The sequence below is a fragment of the Microtus oregoni genome, unplaced genomic scaffold (genome assembly GCF_018167655.1).
Source record: "Microtus oregoni isolate MIOR12 unplaced genomic scaffold, Mior012 000008F_ref0000371, whole genome shotgun sequence".
Lineage (NCBI taxonomy): Eukaryota > Metazoa > Chordata > Mammalia > Rodentia > Cricetidae > Microtus > Microtus oregoni.
The window spans coordinates 37,706,403-37,723,498 of record NW_024543067.1 but is presented as its reverse complement, the minus strand read 5'-3'; the positions used below and the strand labels follow the sequence as shown (position 1 = coordinate 37,723,498).

The 17,096-nt window shown below is 50.0% G+C and overlaps 1 protein-coding gene across 5 annotated transcripts in view; it reads right to left on the bottom strand.

The window, feature by feature from the left end:
- Positions 1-2,499: 2,499 nt before the first annotated feature.
- Pde4a (phosphodiesterase 4A) overlaps positions 2,500-17,096 on the bottom strand; it is a 44,101-nt gene continuing 29,504 nt past the window's right edge. The window contains exons 7-15 of one of the 5 annotated variants that reach the window (XM_041657060.1): positions 16,328-16,421; positions 13,252-13,448; positions 11,088-11,186; positions 10,829-10,993; positions 9,771-9,870; positions 9,119-9,273; positions 8,854-8,976; positions 8,025-8,207; positions 2,500-5,105 (exon numbers count right to left, since the gene is read on the bottom strand). In XM_041657060.1, coding sequence (XP_041512994.1) covers positions 4,455-5,105; positions 8,025-8,207; positions 8,854-8,976; positions 9,119-9,273; positions 9,771-9,870; positions 10,829-10,993; positions 11,088-11,186; positions 13,252-13,448; positions 16,328-16,421 — 1,767 coding nt within the window. In that variant the 3' untranslated portion in view covers positions 2,500-4,454. The remainder of the gene's footprint in view (positions 5,106-8,024; positions 8,208-8,853; positions 8,977-9,118; positions 9,274-9,770; positions 9,871-10,828; positions 10,994-11,087; positions 11,187-13,251; positions 13,449-16,327; positions 16,422-17,096) is intronic. The other 4 variants (XM_041657061.1, XM_041657062.1, XM_041657063.1 and 1 more) reach the window with 4 other exon arrangements.

The following is a 17,096-nucleotide window of genomic DNA, read 5'->3' as shown; positions in this document are numbered from 1 at the left end:
TTTTTTTAAATATTTATTTATTATTATGTTTACAATATTCTGTCTGTGTGTATGTCTGCAGGCCAGAAGAGGACATCAGACGTCATTACAGATGGTTGTGAGCCACCATGTGGTTGCCGGGAATCGAACTCAGGACCTTTGGAAGAGCAGGCAATGCTCTTAACCACTGAGCCATCTCTCCAGCCCGCAAAGTACATTTTTAAAAGTAGGCTGTGAGGTGGTTCTTGCCACCAAGTCTCGTGACCTGAGCTGTCCCTGGAACCCACACAGTAGGAGGAGAGCATCAACCCCTATGAGTTGCTCTCTGACCTGCACACGGGCAGTGGGGTACAGGTACAATTCTCCCCCAAGTAAAAATCCAGCGTGTGTGGTGTGTGTGCACACGTGTGTGTGGTTTTGAGATAGGGTTTCTCGGTGAAACAGTCCTGACATTTGCTTTGTAGAGCAGGCTGGCCTCAAACTCAGAGATCTTCCTGCCTTTGCCTCCCGAGTGTGGCGATGGCAGATGGTGGCCTCTCTCACCCTCATTTCTTCCTAAATGGTCTTGCTGCAGGCTCTGCTTGAGGAAAGATGGACCCCCATCCTAATGAAGCAGCTTGACAGTGATCCTTTCTTGCATGCTCAGCTTGTGCCCCTAAATCTGTTAAATGTGTTAATATCCCACCAACTCTTTACACTTGGGGAAACTGAGGCTGGGAGCAAATAAATTCAGCACCTAGGCCTCACTGCCCCACTCCCAATAACCCTGCCAGCCTTTGAAGATCTCCTGGGACAGTGTCTGGGTCTTCTCTTTGCTTCTTGTATAAAGTTTGAGAGTGTCTGGAAATTTCTATTTTTTTTTCAGTTTTGCTTTTCTACCTGGGGTCCAAACTGGTCCCTTGTGGCTATCTCCTGGGAAGCCTTCCAGGCATAGACGAACGGGTGATTCCCCAAAACTTGTCCTGAATGTCTAAAACCATTCAGTGTGGTCCAGCACTGGCTACAGAGCTGCGTCATAGAAAGGAAACAAAGTTGGGAGTAGGGATGAATGTTATCCCAGCACTTATGAGGTGGGGGCAGGAGGATTGAGAGTTCAGGTCAGCCGCTACTACACACACTTGGTGTGCTGCGTGCTAGGACTTGTGCCCGCAAGTGTGTACTTTACGTCTGAGCTGGGCTCCCACTGTCCTGCCTCACAGATGGGACAACTCATGTCAGAGATCTCGATAAATAATTCTAGATGATCTAAAACTTTATAGACCAACCAGGTCGGCCTTGAACTCCTGAAGTCTTTGCTTTGGGGTGGAACAGAAGTGGGAAAGGCTGTATCATCAAGCCACCTCCACAGCCTCTCACAGGAGAGTCCAGGCAGGAACTCTCCCCCTGGACCACATTCCTAGCCTTACGGGGATTCTCAGCAGGCTCTGCACTGAGCCATGTGCTTAGCCCAATGCCATACATTTCTTCATTGCCTTTCTCCTTCCTCCCTTCCTTCCTTCCTTCCTTCCTTCCTTCCTCTCTCTCTTTCTTGTGTATACAGTGTTCTGTCTGCATTTTGCCTGTACACCAGAAGGCATCAGATGTCATCAAAGATGGCCATGAGCCACCATGTGGTTGCTGGGACTTGAACTCAAGATCTCTGGAAGAGCAGTCAGTGCTCTTAACCTCTGAGCCATCTCACCAACCCCTCTCTTTTCTTTCTTTTGTTTTGTTTTTCTGAGACTAAGGTTCTTTTTGTTTGTTTGTTTTTTGGGGGGGGAGATTTTTGTTTGTTTTGTTTTTCAAGACAGGGTTTCTCAGTGTAACAGTCATGGCTGTCCTAAAACTAGCTCTTGTAGACCAGGCTGGCCTCGAACTCACTGAGATCCGCCTGCCTCTGCCTCCCGAGTGCTGGGATTAAAGGTATGTGCCACCACCATCCAGCAGGACAAAGGTTCTTGATATAACTGTTTCTTTTTCTAAAGACAGAGTTTCTGTGTAGCTCTGGCTGCCCTCGAACTATGTAGACCAGGCTGTCCCTGAACTCAAGAGATTCTCCCTGACTCACCCTCTAGAGAGCTGGGATTAAAGTTTTGTGTCACCCATCCTGGCCAGATGCCGTCAAGCTGCAGCTAGGAGTTCCACCCCAGCACTGGATAACCGGGTGTGGAGACACAAGGCAGTCCTAGCACAGCAGAAGCAGAAGGATCTTGCATTCAACACTTCTGCACTACAGCCCTTGAGATCAGGAGAGAAAAAAGAAGCAACACAGCTGGCTTCAAGCCACAGATCCTACTGAGTGAGACCATGTCTTAAAGTGAGTGGCTGAGTAACAGCCAGGTAAAGTGGCACACACCTGCAATTCCAGAGTTTGAGGCCAGCATGGGCTACATAAAAGCCAGGTTTCGGAGAAAACAGACAGGCAGGGAAAGGAGGTAACGGTCTCAGAAGCCGTCCTCTGACCTCAGCATGCACCGTCGCGTGTGTCCCCAGCCCCCAGATAACCAATCTTTCACATAAAGAAACAAACCTCAAAAACCAAACCAAAACACCCCAAGAAACAAAGGAAGCCACATCAGCCAGCAGCTGGAAGCATCCGTGAGAGCCTCACTTTAATCAGGGACAAGATTGAAGGACTGATTTCAATCCACAGACCAATTGATCAATTGTCAATGGGGACAACATGTAGGCAGCTCACGAGGCCCTGCACCCACTCTGGCAGGGAGGAGCCCTGACTGAGTCCAGGGGTCTGGCCTCCTCCAACCCCATCCTGGGCTTTTGGAGAAGGGGACATGGTGTAAGCACTGGCCAGCCCTTGTCCCTCCTCAGATATGATGACACAATTTTGCATGAACCGGCCGCATGCCCACCCTCCATTCAGGGAATATGGTACAGCTTGTATAATACAGCAGGAAAGGGTTGCTTCTCCCTGGAGATCCCCTTCCTCACCTTCCCAACGGGAAAGGCAAGTTCATTTTCCCTTTCTGTCTTAGAATAATTTATATACCAACCTTAGCGTATGTACAAAAAAAAAAAAAACCAAAAAACCCACACACACACGGAGAGGGGGTTGTTCTCATGACCAGCTAGGACAGACATTACCTTTGCTTAATAAACAAAACCCTGTAAGCATTGAGGGTTGGGAGCATGGGTTAGTGGGTTAGACAGAAGGAGAGCGGAGAAGGAATTGTGGGGAGGGCTACAGTACCGTGTCCAGAGATGTAACAGGGCAGGCAAGGGATGAGAGCTCCCCCACCGCCCTGCTGCAGATGGCTGGAGGTGGCAGGGGAAAGCGGGGTCATTCCTTTTTAAAAGTCCCCTCACCCCATGGCTTGGAGAAAATGGCCTTGCTCTATGATATTGCTTAGGAACGGCCTGTGGCTGGGTGGTTGAGGAAGGTCAAGCTCAGTAAGGTGAGGACAGGAGGGGCGGCTTTGGTGCTGGGAGGGAAAGGGCTGCCCAGGAGGAGAGGATGTGGTGCACAACATTATTGCTTCCTCCTAGGGCAACGAGAGTTGCGGGGGGCGGGGTGGGGCGCTGAGTGAGACTCTGAAGAGGTGGTGGAGTGGGTGCTGGGAAAGGGGTGTCTGTGCTGGGAAAGGGGTGTCGTCTGTGCTGGGAAAGGGGTGTCAGAGCACAGGAGGGAGCCACCGAGACTTCATCTACGGCCACAGGAATCTTTAAGGCAGAAACAAGAGGAAGAAGCAGCTGGAAGGAGGATGTTCGTGGCATGGACAGAGCCCCCTTCCTCCAACGGAGAGAATTCAAAGTGACCCAAGGTGGACCAGGAAGGAGATGCCATCTGAAGAAGGGACTTCAGCCCCCAGGCCTGAGACTGGTAGAGGGGTGAAACCAGGGTCCCTGGATCCTAAAGCAATAGCTCTTCCGACCACCTCTCATCCACATGGCCAGGGTTGTAGAAAAAAAAGATAAGAAAGAGATGGAAGACATCGTGGGAGGGGACAGTGAGCCAGGGAGAGGGACCCCTGCTATGGACCAGTCCCCTCCTTGTGGCTCTCCCTGCAGCTATTTCCAATCGGGTTCTAGATGTCCTCTGAACCCCAGAACAGCCCAAAAGGCAGTGCCACGCCTAGACTTGAGTCTCAAGAGAGGCAGGAAGATGGCGCCTTGGACTTGAGGTTGACATGATGGGTTAGGTGAGGGGAAATGGGGGACCAGGAATGGGGAGGGGTGCATCTACAGTTGCTGTGTTTCATTCTTTTTTTTTTCTTTTTGTTCTTTTTCTAAAAACGTTACAATTAAAATTCAAAAAATAAAATCCCTTTTTGGGGACTTCAGTTCCTGGCTCCCCAGACCCCACCTCCACAAAAAAAGCCCTGTAGGTAAGGGCAGCAGGGAAGGGTAAAAAAAGAAAGAGAAAAAAACCCACTTTTCTGTTTTCTTTTTTCTCAGGAGGGCCAGGAGTCGTTGAGGTGGTCCGTGGTGAGTGGGGAGAGTGGAGAGGGGGGAGGACCCACGGGTGAAGGGAATAGGGCTCAGGCAGGGTCCCCACCTGACCCCGACCTGCCTGGAGCTGAGAAGATGGCAGAGTTGTCTCCTGATGTCCCAGAGCAGACACAAGCCCTCGTGGCAGCCAGATGGTCTTTTGGGGCCTCCACCTCTGCCGCCATGGAGGGGAGGCCCAGGAGGCCCGGGGCCTCCTCTGAAGGGGACAGGGTCCTCAAGTCAGGCAGAATGGGGGTTCCAGAGCTGCAGGAGCAGCCCACAGCCTCCATGGACTCCTTGGGAGCCACACACGCTGCGACTGTCCCCTGCCTCAGGTACTCTTCACCCTCTCTCACAGCAGCAACTTTGACCTTGGACTGTTCTGTAGCCTGAGCTGTGCAGTCATCTGGCACGCTCAAGATCTCCTCAGCTGTGGGCAATCCCAGAACCTCCAAGGAATCCTCCTCTTCCTCTTCCTCTTCCTCCTCCAGTGTGAGCTCAAACTGGAACTTGTCAGGTAGGGATGGATGGACAAGCCCTCCCGGCTCCTCTTCCGGGGGTGGGGAAGGGCTCTGTCGGATAGCACTGTGGTACCAATCCCTGTTGTCTTCCAACGTGTCTAGGATGTCTTGGGCATCGGGATGGACAAGATCTGCCCACGTCTCCCACAACGGGTGGACAATGTAGTCAATGAAGCCCACCTAGGGAAGACGAGCAGTGTCTAAGAAGTGGTGTGGTGCGGCTAACAGCAGGGTCTACTCAAAAAAAAAAAAAAAAAAGCTTCTAGCCTAGCGGTGGTGGCGCACATCTTTAATCCCAGAACTCAGGAGACAGAGAGAGGCAAGGGGATCTCTGAGGTCAAGGCCAGTATGGTCTACCGAGAGTCCTGGACAGCCAGGACTACACAGAGAAACCCTGTCTTGAAAACTCAAAAAGAAGCCGGGCGGTGGTGGCGCACACCTTTAATCCCAGCACTCGGGAAGCAGAGGCAGGCAGATCTACGTGAGTTCGAGGCCAGCCTGGTCTACAAGAGCTAGTACCAGGACAGGCTCCAAAGCTACAGAGAAACCCTGTCTCGAAAAAAACAAAAACAAAAAAAAAGAAAAACTCAAAAACAAAACAACAAAACAAAACAATAACACACAGGCTTCTAATGCAGCAGGATTATCTTAAATTCTAAGTCAGCCTAGTCTACAGTAGCCCCTGTCTCAAAATCCAGTCAGCAAGCCAGAGAAACTTGAAACGTTTCATACTGGGCTGGGAAAGAGGCTTAGCAGTTAAGAAGACTAGCTCTTTTATTTTTTCCAAGACTAAGAACTAAGTGTTTTCCAAAGCTAAGAACACTAGTTCTTATAGAGAACCGGGGTTCAGTTCCCAGTACCCACATGGCAGTTGATAACCATCTGTAACTCCAGTTCCAGGGGATCTGATGGCCTCTTTCAGCTTCTTCAGGCATCAGGCACAGGTATGGTAAACATACATACATATAGGGAAAACATTCAAACAAATTTAAAACAGTTCCATATGGATCATCTAGTGATTTTTTTTTTTACTGTGTAACCATGGCTGCCCCATAACTTACTGTGCAGACCAGGCTGGCCATGTGATCCCAGACATCTTGCCTCATGCTGCCTCCTATTTATTTTTAATTTTATATGTATGAACATTTTTCCTGCATGTAGGTATGTATTATGTATGTATGTATTTATGTATGTACGTACGTATGTGTAGTATGTGGTGCCCGACGTCCAAGGGGGACAGATGAGTGAGCTGGACCCCCTGGAACCAGAGTCCCAGCTGTGAGAGGTCATGAGGCTGCTAGGGGTCCCACCCAGTCCTTCAGAAGAGCCACCATCTTTCCAGCCTCGTCTCTGCCTCTTGAGTACTGGGATTAAAAGGCCGTGCACCTGCACACTTGGTCTTTGGTCCCAGTAGTGGGAGACTGATGCAGGCAGATCTCTGAATTGCAGGCCACTCTGGTCTACACAGTAAGTTCCAGGCTAGTCAGGGATACATGGGGAGGCCTGGTCTGAAAATTAAAAAACAAAACAAAAAACCCAAAATCTTTTTTTTTTTCCTTTGGATTTTTGAGACAGGGTTTCCCTGTAGTTTTTGGTGCCTGTCCTAGAACTAGCTCTTGTAGACCAGGCTGGCCTTGAACTCACAGATCACGGCCTGGCCCCAAAAGCATTTTTATCAAATTTTAATTAATTTATTTTGGGGGCATGTGTGTTCCTTGGCATGGTGTGACGGTCAGAGGACAGTCTTGAGGACTCATTTCTATCCATTCAGTCCAGCACCTTTACCTGCTAAACCATCTCCTTGACGCATAGACAGGATCTTGTTATGCAGTCCCAGCTTGCCCTGAGGTTCTGGACTAAACTATACCTCCTGCTTTCGTACGAAGAGCAGCTAGCACTACAGGTGTGCCACTTGCACAGTGGAAACACAGGTATATACCAAATCTGTGGGGCTCACGTCATGTTTGACACTTAAATTACTGCGCTTAAGAGATCTATAAAGCACAAACACCTCTAACCTGGAAGCACCACTTGCCCGAGGACAGGTAACTTCCTGGAATGCTGGGGACTGCTGTTGATGTAATATAACAAGCCGTGTGTTTTTGCTTCTGTGAACAAGCAACTACACAAACATACTTGATCTCATGTAGGCAGGAGGTACACAGGCAGGACATACGTCAGGACGTACCCTGGGCCCTGATTGGACAAAGGTGAGAAGAACGTAGCCTTATGCTCTTGCCTTCATGAGCCTCTAAAGAATGTGGTTTGCGGCTCTGGGAACCCAGGTACGGACCTGGCCAGTGTCCATCATCCTGGCCAGCATTTATTAAACTTGCTTCAATAAATGCTCAATTGGCTCAAGAATTGTGGTAGTGGGGGCTGGAGAGATGGCTCAGTGGTTAAGAGCATTGCCTGCTCTTCCAAAGGTCCTGAGTTCAATTCCCGGCAACCACATGGTGGCTCACAACCATCTGTAATGAGGTCTGGTGCCCTCTTCTGGCCTGCAGACATACACACAGACAGAATATTGTATACATAATAAATAAATAAATATTTAAAAAAAAAAAGAATTGTGGTAGTGATCTTACTCCTCAGTGAGATTAGTAACACAGCTTGATTTTTTTTTTAAGCCCATAAAGGGGAACTGGGGCTGTAGTTCAGCTGGTAAAGTGTGCTTGCCTAGCATGCACGAAGCCTTGGGTTGCATTCCCAGCACCACATAAACCAGGTGTGGTGATGAAGGCCTATGATCCCAGTACAAGAGAGGTAGGGCAGGAAGATCAGAGATTCAAATTTATCCTTGGTAATAGCAAGTTTAAGCTGAAATGTAAAACAAAAACAACCTTGTTCCCACCGCCCACTCCACTCCAGACAAAGCATTGCTCTGAAAACTGCCTCGGGTTGCAGCAGACCTGGATGCTGGAATAGGTGAGAAGCACCAGAGATCTGTGAAACTGAACCATCAAACATGAGAGGATTAAATGCCTCGGAGGATCGTGCTACAGAGAGCAAACACAGCTCCTTTCCCACAGAGACTGCAAACTCACAGAAGTGGGCCAAGCGAACCCTGTGCTGTGCCCTGCGGCCCTGGCCCTGTACCTGAGACTTCTCCACAGAGGCTGTGTGCTTGTCACACATGGGACTAATCTCCATTCCACGCTCTCGTTCCCGGTCACCCTGCTGGAAGAACTCGGCCATGATGCGGTCAGTCCACTGTCGATACAGCTCCAGAGGCTTGGTGGGGTTGCTGAGGTCCGCACAGTGCACCATGTTCCTGAGGACCTGGTGAATGCAGGCAGGGTCTGTCAGAGACCAGGCTGAACCTCAGTTCGGGGGGCCTCTGACTGTTCTCCCCATGTTATGAGACAGGATTTACTATATCGCTAAGGATGACCTGGAACTTTGATCATGTCCCCATCGTCCAAGTGCTGGGATCAAAGGCATGTAACACCATTCAGATCTAGTTCTTAGTGGCTTGGTTTTGTTTTTGTAAAGGGTCTCCAAACGGAGTCCCAGCTGGTTTCAGACTGTGGTCATCCTCCTGTCTCTGCTTTTGGAATGCTGGGATTACGGGTACTCACCGGGGTTAATGTTTTCTTAATCCCACCGTGTGTGTGTGTGTGTGTGTGTGTTGGGCGTGGGTGAAATGGAGTGAAGGAAAAAGTAGAGGAGAGAAGCATATGTAAGGAAAATGCAGAGGTGAGAGAAATGAGGGGCAAGACAGGGTAGGTCAGAACTGTGTAGAGAGCAGTGGGGGTCAGAGAGCAAAGGGCTTCATCAACAGAGGCAAAAAGCAGCATGAGAAGAGAGGGAAGGAGGGCACGCATGGGTTGGAAAAGGAAACCGGACGGGAGAGGCAAAAACTAAGAACATGGAAGAGGACTACACCAAGGGCCATTCAGGAGGCAGGGTCTGAGCGCAGGGGAACCTGGATGCGGTCGGCATAGTTGTCCAGCAAGAGAACTCCCGAGCTGGTCACTTTCTTCGTCTCCACCATAGTCTTCAGGTCAGCCAGAAGGGTCATGTGCTTGGACATATCTGTGGCCAGCACCTGCGGGCAAGGTGGTGTCAAGTCAAGTGGTGAAAGCGTGCCCACACTCCCGTTGTCACCCACTGGGAGCCTCTGCAGATCCCTTTGCACGCCCTCCACGCCCTGCCCTTTAAGCCCCGCCCACCGCACTAGCCCCGCCCACCATGTCGATGACCATCTTGCGCAGGCTCTGTCGCTGGCGCTTGCTGAGGTTCTGGAAGATGTCGCAGTTCTCTTCTTGCAGCAGCTTAAAGCCCACAGCCAGGTGGTGGTTCTCAAGCACAGACTCGTCGTTGTACATTAACGCCAGCTCCGAATCTGCGGCGAGACTAAAGTCAGGGAGGCGACTTTGGGTACCATTCCCCGCCCAGTGTGGGCCTTTGTCCAACTAGCTCCACCCTCAGTATGACCAGCCCCAGCCGGAGTCACCCAAGTCCAGGAGAATATCTTCGTAAGCTCCGCCCTCAGGTTGGCTTTGCCCCGCCTAGGCTGCTCAAGCACCACCCCACCTCATTTGGTGGGCCTCACCCCACCCCAACTGGCCCATCCCATTCACTCATGCCCCGCCTCATCTGGCTAGCTCCACCCCTAGTTCAGTTGGTTCAATTCAATGTCCATAAGCCAGGCCCATAGGCAGGTTGGTTCCCACCAGTATATTAAGCCCCCAAAGCTAGCCTTGTTAGCCCCTACCCTAGCCAAGTGGTCCAGTCTCCACAGCACGACTGGTTCCACCTTCATCCGGATCAGCCCATCCCAGACTAGCCTAGCATTCTCTCAGCCGAGTCTGTCAGTCTATACTCTGAAATGTCACTCACTCGTGTTGATAAGGAACTGGTTGGAGACGCCAGGGTGGTCCACGTCGTGGATGGCAGCAGCAAAAAGGGCAGCAAGAATCTCCAGGTCTGTGAACACAGCCTGGAGGCAAGGAGGAGAGGTGAGGGAGCACAGACAGAGATGGGGCCACTGAGAGATCCTATTTCAAAAACCAAGGTGTTAATCTCAGCGCTCAGGAGGGAGAGGCAGATGGATTTCTATGAGTAAGACACCAGCCTGCTCTACATAGTGAGTTCCAGCTGAGAATATCTCAGAACAGAAAGGGGATGCTGGGGAGATGGCTCAGTGGGTAAAGCACCTGTAAGTATGACCTGAATCCCCAGAACCCATACAAGCCACGGTGTATATCTGTAATCCCAGTGTCCCCACAGTGAGATGGGAATCGGGGCACATTTAGCTCTTGGGCCAGCAAGCTAGGCCTGTGCTGCAAAAAATGAGATCCTGTCTTCAAACAAGCTGAAAAGAGAGAACTGACTGACACGCAGGCGTGTTCTCTGACCTCCATACATGTGCAGTTCCCCCACCACACACACACACACACACACACACACACACACGCTTGAGCACAAGATAAAAACAAAAACAAGCCAGGCAGTGGTGGCGCACGCCTTTAATCCCAGCACTTGGGAGGCAGAAGCAGGCGGATCTCAGTGAGTTCTAGGTCAGCCTGGTCTACAAAGAGAGTTCCAGAACAGCCAGGGCTGTTACAGAGAAACCCTGTCTCAAAAAAAACGGAAAAACAAAAAACAAAAAAAAACTAGAAAAAAGTCGGGTAGTGGTGGCGCACACCTTTAATCCCAGCACTGGGAAGGCAGAGACAGGCCTGTGAGTTCAAGGCCAGCCTGGTCTACCAAGTGAGTTCCAGGACAGGCTCCAAAAAAGCTGGAGAGAAACCCTTTCTCAAACAAACAAACAAAACAAAAACTAGAAAAGATAAGATTAGAGAGAAAAATAGGATAGAGAAAATCAGAGGGATAAATGGGAAGAAGGGACCAGCACAGAAAGAAGACTGTGACAAGGGGAGGTGGCAGGCACTCACATCCAGAGCCGGCGTGGCCAGTAGCACGTGTGTGGACTGCAGAACATCAGCTGCGTGCAGGCTGTTGTGGTAGGCCACATCAGCGTGGTAGTGGTCTTCCAGGGTCAGCATGTAAGTCATCATGGTGTCCACGGGGATGCGGAATTTCTTCAACAGGTCCCGCTCCTGGGAGCCAATAGGGCAGGGCAGTGACCCCTGTTGTCCCAGTATCCGGTCCCCTCCTCTTGTACCCCAGCCAGCTCCCTGTTGTCCCCATCACCTGGAATACTGTATACATGATGCAGCTGAGCGAGCGGCCTCCAGCGTACTCCGACACACAAAAGATGTTCAGGCCCCATTTGCTCAAGTTCTCCAGTTCCTGGCAGTGAAAGGGGGGAGAGGTCAGGAGCCTGCATGGCCTAGGGACCTGAAAGCCGCATCCTAGGACTCTGAGCCTCACTACTGCTAACAAAATCTGTCTCAATGCATGGACTTTCTTATTTTTTAACTTTTTTTCCTAAAAGATTTGTTTGTTCACGTGTGTGAGTATTCTATTTGCACGTATGCCTGCATGACAGAAAAGAGCAGACATAAGAGGGCATCTGATCCCATTACAGATGGTTGTGAGTTCATGTGGGTGCTGGGAATTGAACTCAGGACCTCTGGAAGAGCAGTCAGTACTCTTAACCACTGAGCCATCTCTCTAACCACCCCACCCTCTTTTTGTTTTTGGAGACAGGACTGTGTAGTCCTGGCTGTCCTAGAACTTACTCTGTAAAGCAGGCTGGTGTCAAACTCACAGAGATCCACCTGCCTCTGCCTCCTGAGTGCCGAGATTAAAGGTGTGTGCCCTCACAGCCAACCAGATTCATGGACTTTAATACAGTACTTTATTTGTTAGTGTGTGCATATGTGTGTGCGGGGTGCAGCCCATGGAGACCACTGGTCAACTTTGGGTGTCTTTCTCAATCAAATCTCCTTCTTAAAATTCATTCATTCATTCATTCATTTATTTATTTATTTTTATTGAAAATTTCCACCTCCTCCCCTCCTCCCACTTCCCTCTCCTCCCCTTTCCCCCTCCCCCTCCCTTTCCAGTCCAAGGAGCAGTCAAGAATTTTTAAAATTCTTTTTAAAAAGCCAGGCGTTGGAGTGGAGAGATGGCTCAGAGGTTAAGAGCACTGACTGCTCTTCCTGAGGTCCTGAGTTCAATTCCCAGCAACCACATGGTGGCTCACAACCATCTGTAATGAGATCTGGCGCCCTCCTCTGGTGTGTGGGCATACATGGAGGCAGAATGTTGTATACATAATAAATAAATAAATCTTAAAAAAAATAAGTCAGGCGTTGGTGGTGGTGCACATCTTTAATCCCAGCACTCAGGAGGCGGAGCAGATCTTTGTGAGTTCAAGGCTAGCCTGGTCTACAAGAGCTAGTTGTAGGACAGCTAGGACTGTTTTTTAATATTTAAAATATTTTTTATGTACCACTTGTATGCATGGTGCCCAATGAGGCCAGAAGAGGCATTAAATCCCCTGGAGCTGCGATTACTATCAGTTGTGAGTCCCTGCTTTCCCCATTATGGGGAGCTGGGAATTGAACTGGAGACCTCTATAACAGCAGCAAGCACTCACCGGCCAAGGCATCTCTCTAGCTCCTAACGTGTGTGTGTGTGTGTGTGTGTGTGTGTGTGTGTGTGTGTGTCTGTGTCTGTGTAGGGGTCAGAGGACAACTTCTGGGAGTGACTTCTCCCTTTCTCGTATTGGGGTCCTGGGTACTCCTTAATTTTTGAAACAGCCTCTCTCAGTGAACTGGGAGCTCAGGTTTGGCTACACTGGCTGCCCATTTAGCCCTGGGGACCGTCCTGTCCTGTTTTCACCCCTGGTGTTTTATGTGGGCACTGAGTATCTGAACTCAGGTCACACTTTAAACCCTATCTTTTTTTGAGACAGGGTCTCCTGCAGTCCACACTGCCGTGAACTCGCTCTGTGGTGGAGGATGACCCTGTTTGCCTGATCCTCACTTTCTACTTCCCCAGTGTTAGGATCCCAGCCGTGAGCCACCACACGAGAATGGACTCTGGGAACTCAAGGTAGGCTGATTCCCAAGCTGAGTTCAAACTTAAGCTAACCTTAAGAGACCTCAGCTGGTGTCAGGGTAAGGGCAGGAATACTGGTCTCCTCGAAATACAGGACACTGCAGGTGCTTGGTTATAATGGGTGACTGTCCATGGGGGCACTAGAACTGCTCCAATGAGTTAGAATGAATGGCTGTCTGCTCTAGGCCCCTGTTGAGTCAAGCCTCCCCTGCCCATTTTTTACTTCCATTCTGAAACAGCTCAGGCTCTGTGTCCTGGGACTCTGCGTTAGATGAGCCCCCAAAGACCTGTCCTTTGCTGAAGGCCTCCCAGACAACGCTGCCCCTGCTGAGCCCCCACCACCTACTTGTGCTAGGAGTTCCTCTTGATCTGTCTTGACTCCAAACCGCGGGATACTGGTGTTCGCGCTTCCGGTGTGTACCAGCTTCTTCAGCCCTGTGATCTGAGACATGGGCTGGGACTGTCGCACCAGCGGTGGTGGGGGCTGCTGGAAGGCTCTCTGGCGAGGCGTGGGTGAGGGGATCTCCATTTCATTCTGTTTGTCTGCCAAAGATCAAGTAACAAAGCATGAGACCCCCTCCTTTCAAGGAGGCTCCTCCACATCCCTCAGCTCCTGGCAATGTCCTTGGGCATCTCACTTGATGTGAGGCAACCCTTCTGGGGGTGATGCTGGTCTCTTTTCTGAGGCTGGAGGCCAGGACACACGTAAGAAGCTTTCTGAGAGATGCCGCCCTGGCATGGGGATATTAGGGATGGTCCTGGACTATGGACTACCCTCAGACTGGCGCCCAGTTTGGGCCACAACATGGTATGAGACATGAGGAGGTGGGAGGGGGGTCCCAGAGGGAGCTGCTGCTGACTCTGGATAGCCAGAGGACTTTCTTGGCTAGGGAAGACACCCCTATAATGGCAGGGAGAGGTGGTGGGAAGGGGAGTCGCTGGTAGGTGGGAGGGAAGGGGGGTCTCTGGGTCCATGACCCCCCCTCCCCTTGGCACCAGCCAGCCTGGGGACCAGTCCCAGAGATTCTTCCTGAGCTTCTGAAGGCCACCAGACCTACTCCACTATGACCTTGGAGAACCTAATTTGCATACTGCCCGCCCACTGGCTGCATCCTCAGAATTCTGAGCTGTACCACACACTCACTATTGGAGGGAGGCTTAAAACTCAGAATCTCCCAATTTTGAAGCATATTTTGATAACAGGGTCTTATAGGGTAGACCAGGCTGGCCCGGGATCCTCTTGTCTCAGCCTCTTAGCCTTTCAAGTGCTGGGATTTTACAGGTGTGCTCCACCATCCCAGCTTTCTTAAAGTTTATTTTTATCTGTACTTTAAAAAAAAAAAAAAAGGTTTCTTTTATGTGTATGTATGCTGGCCCTGGGAGGCAAGAAGAGGGCATCAGATCCCCTGGAACTGGAGTTACAGGTGGCTGTGAGCTGTGTGATGTAGGTGCTGGGAACCCAAACTGAGCCCTCTGCAGGAGCAGCACTCACTCTTAATCACTAGCCCATCTCCCCAGAGCTGCATTTTCTTCTTTTAGTGACTTTTTGTTTATTTTGTTTTGTTGAGACAGTGTGGCCTTGGCCATCCTGGAATTCATTCTGTAGACCAGGCTGGTCTTGAACTCGGAGCTCCTTTTGCCCCTGCCTCCTGAGTGCTGGTATTAAAGGCCTGCGCCTCCACACCTGGCCCATGATTAATTTGTTGTTCTATTTTCTTTTGGTTTTCAAGATAGGGTATCTTTGTGGCTGGCTAGAACTCTTAGAGATCCATCTGCCTTGGTCTCCTGAGTGCCATGATGCACCATACAGGCTCACTTTAAATTAATTTTTAAAAAGTATTTATTTAAAAAAAAATAAATAAGTAAAAAATAAAAAGTATTTATTTGTCCAGGTGGCGGTGGCAAACACCTTGAATCCCAGCATTCAGGAGGCAGAGGCAAGTCAATTTCTGAGCTCAAGGCCAGCCTTGTCTATAGAGTGAGCTCCAGGACAGACAGGGTTACACAGAGACACCCTGTCTCAGGGGTGAGGTTGGGTGAGTGGGAGGAGAGGTGTTATGTATCTGTGGCCACGTGGACACAGAGGTCAGAGGACAGTCTTGGACGTCACTCCTCTACTTTCACCACACTCTTGTTTGATTCTGAGACAGTGTCTGTCTGTCCTTGGTTGGTCTGGAATTTCTTTATAGACCACACTGGCCATGAACACACAGGGTCTTCTTGCCTCTACTCCTGGCCGTCAAGTTAAAGGCTGTATGTCAGAGATGTTCTATTTCTCTTACTTGGCTTCTTGAGACAGCATCTCACTTTGCAGCCCAGATTGTCCTTAAATGAACAATTCTTAGACTTAACATCCTGAGCGCCAGGATTATAGGTGTGAAGTCACTCCCTGCTCTTTGCCCTACTGTGTGTGTGTTTGATTTAGTTTTGAGACAGCATCCCCTTTTTTTTTAAAGCCTAGCCGGCTTCCAATCAGCTATGTAGCAAACTATGACCTTGAACTTCTTCCTCTATTTTCCTGGAGTGGTGGGAAGATAGGCCTGTGCCACCAGGGTGGGTTTCTGCTATGCTGGTAAAGGAGCCCAGGGTTTTGTGCATACCATGACAGCGGCTCTACTCACTGAGCCACCTTCCTGGCTTCCGCTTGGAGGCTTTTCAAAGTTTAAGAATTCTATTTGAGTCTGGTCTACATATAGAGTTCCAGGCCAGCCAAAGCTATACAGCAAAACCTGTCTCAAAAAATAAATAAATAAATAAATAATGAAAACTAAACAAGAATTTCATTTGAATTCTTATGAAGATTTTGATTTTATATTGGTATTTTATTTGTGCACACGCATGTGCATGGAGGCCAGAGGTCAGCCTTCAGCGCTGTTGCTCCAACACTGCCCACCTTGCTTTCTTTCCTTTCTCTCTCTTTCTGTTTCTTTCCTTCTTTTTTTTTTAAAAAGACATATGTAGCCTAGCTGTCCTGAAAATTGCTACATAGATCAGGGTGGCCTCAAATTTACAGAGATCCTCCTGCCTCTGCCTCCTCCTGATGGGATTAAAGGTGCAGCCACCACCACCTCTGGCTAGCTCTACCTTGTTTAAGGCAGTGTCTCTCATCAAACTCGGGGCTCATGATTTTGACTGAATTGCCTGGTCAATGTCTCCATCTACTCAGTGCTTGGGTCATACGTGTACAATGTGGCCCTGGCTCTTTACGCGGGTGCTAAAGATCCGAATGCAAATCCTCATCCTTGTGAGGCCAGCACTTTAATGACAGGGCAATCTCCTAGCCTGAGATATTTACCAATACGGGCTCTACAGAAAGTGGGTGGTATCACTCAGTTTGCAAAAGGCTCGGGAATGGAGAGCTCTTGAACAGGAGACCCTTGACCCAGTTCCCCACCCCCATCTGCTTGCTGCCTTGCACTCACCCAGGAATGTTGTGGAAATGTACTCTGAGACCTGGTTTCCGGACCTGCTCATTTCCGACAGGTGTGTCAGTTCCCGGTTCAGCATCCTTTTGAACTGAGGAGAAGGAGCCGAGGAACAAGGAGTGATGGGGGATCATTGTGGGGTGCACACGTGTGTGAGAGCCCTTCCCAGCAAATTCCTAAAAGGCTCCACAATTTCTCGACTCAGCGCCCCCAGTTAGACTGCTTGATGGGTGCAATTAGCTTTTCCCCTTTTCTTGGCTCTGGAGGGGGGACTGCTCTAACTTGGAAGGAGGGGATTCCCAGTTGAGGAAAAAGACACCCCCTCCCAAAGAGGAGCACCTGTAGAAGGGAGGGGCTTCTGCTAACCACAGAACCAATAGCACACCAGGAGACTCCTGTCGCCATGGTGATGGGAGTCTCCTTAGCAACTCCCCCTCCAACCAGCTGCTGAGTCCAGAAAAGGGGGGCAAGTCTGAGGCCCCTTAACCCTTGCCTTCCCAGAGCTATCCCAGGGCCTAGGTGTTGCCAAACATGATCTCAATGGGGGGGGGGGGGTGGAGTTGGAGGGGAAGGATGGAGGTCTGCTACTCAGCCCCAGACGAATCTAAAAGGTTGCAAGCTCTGGAGAGGAGAGGGTTTGGCCAGATGCAGGGAATGAGTGAGCCAAGGAAATCCTAGTCCCATCACCTGGGGAAGGGGGTCACATCAAAGTCCCCCTCCTCCTTAGGGGGGGTAGATAATGTACAAATGGGTGAAATATGCCCCC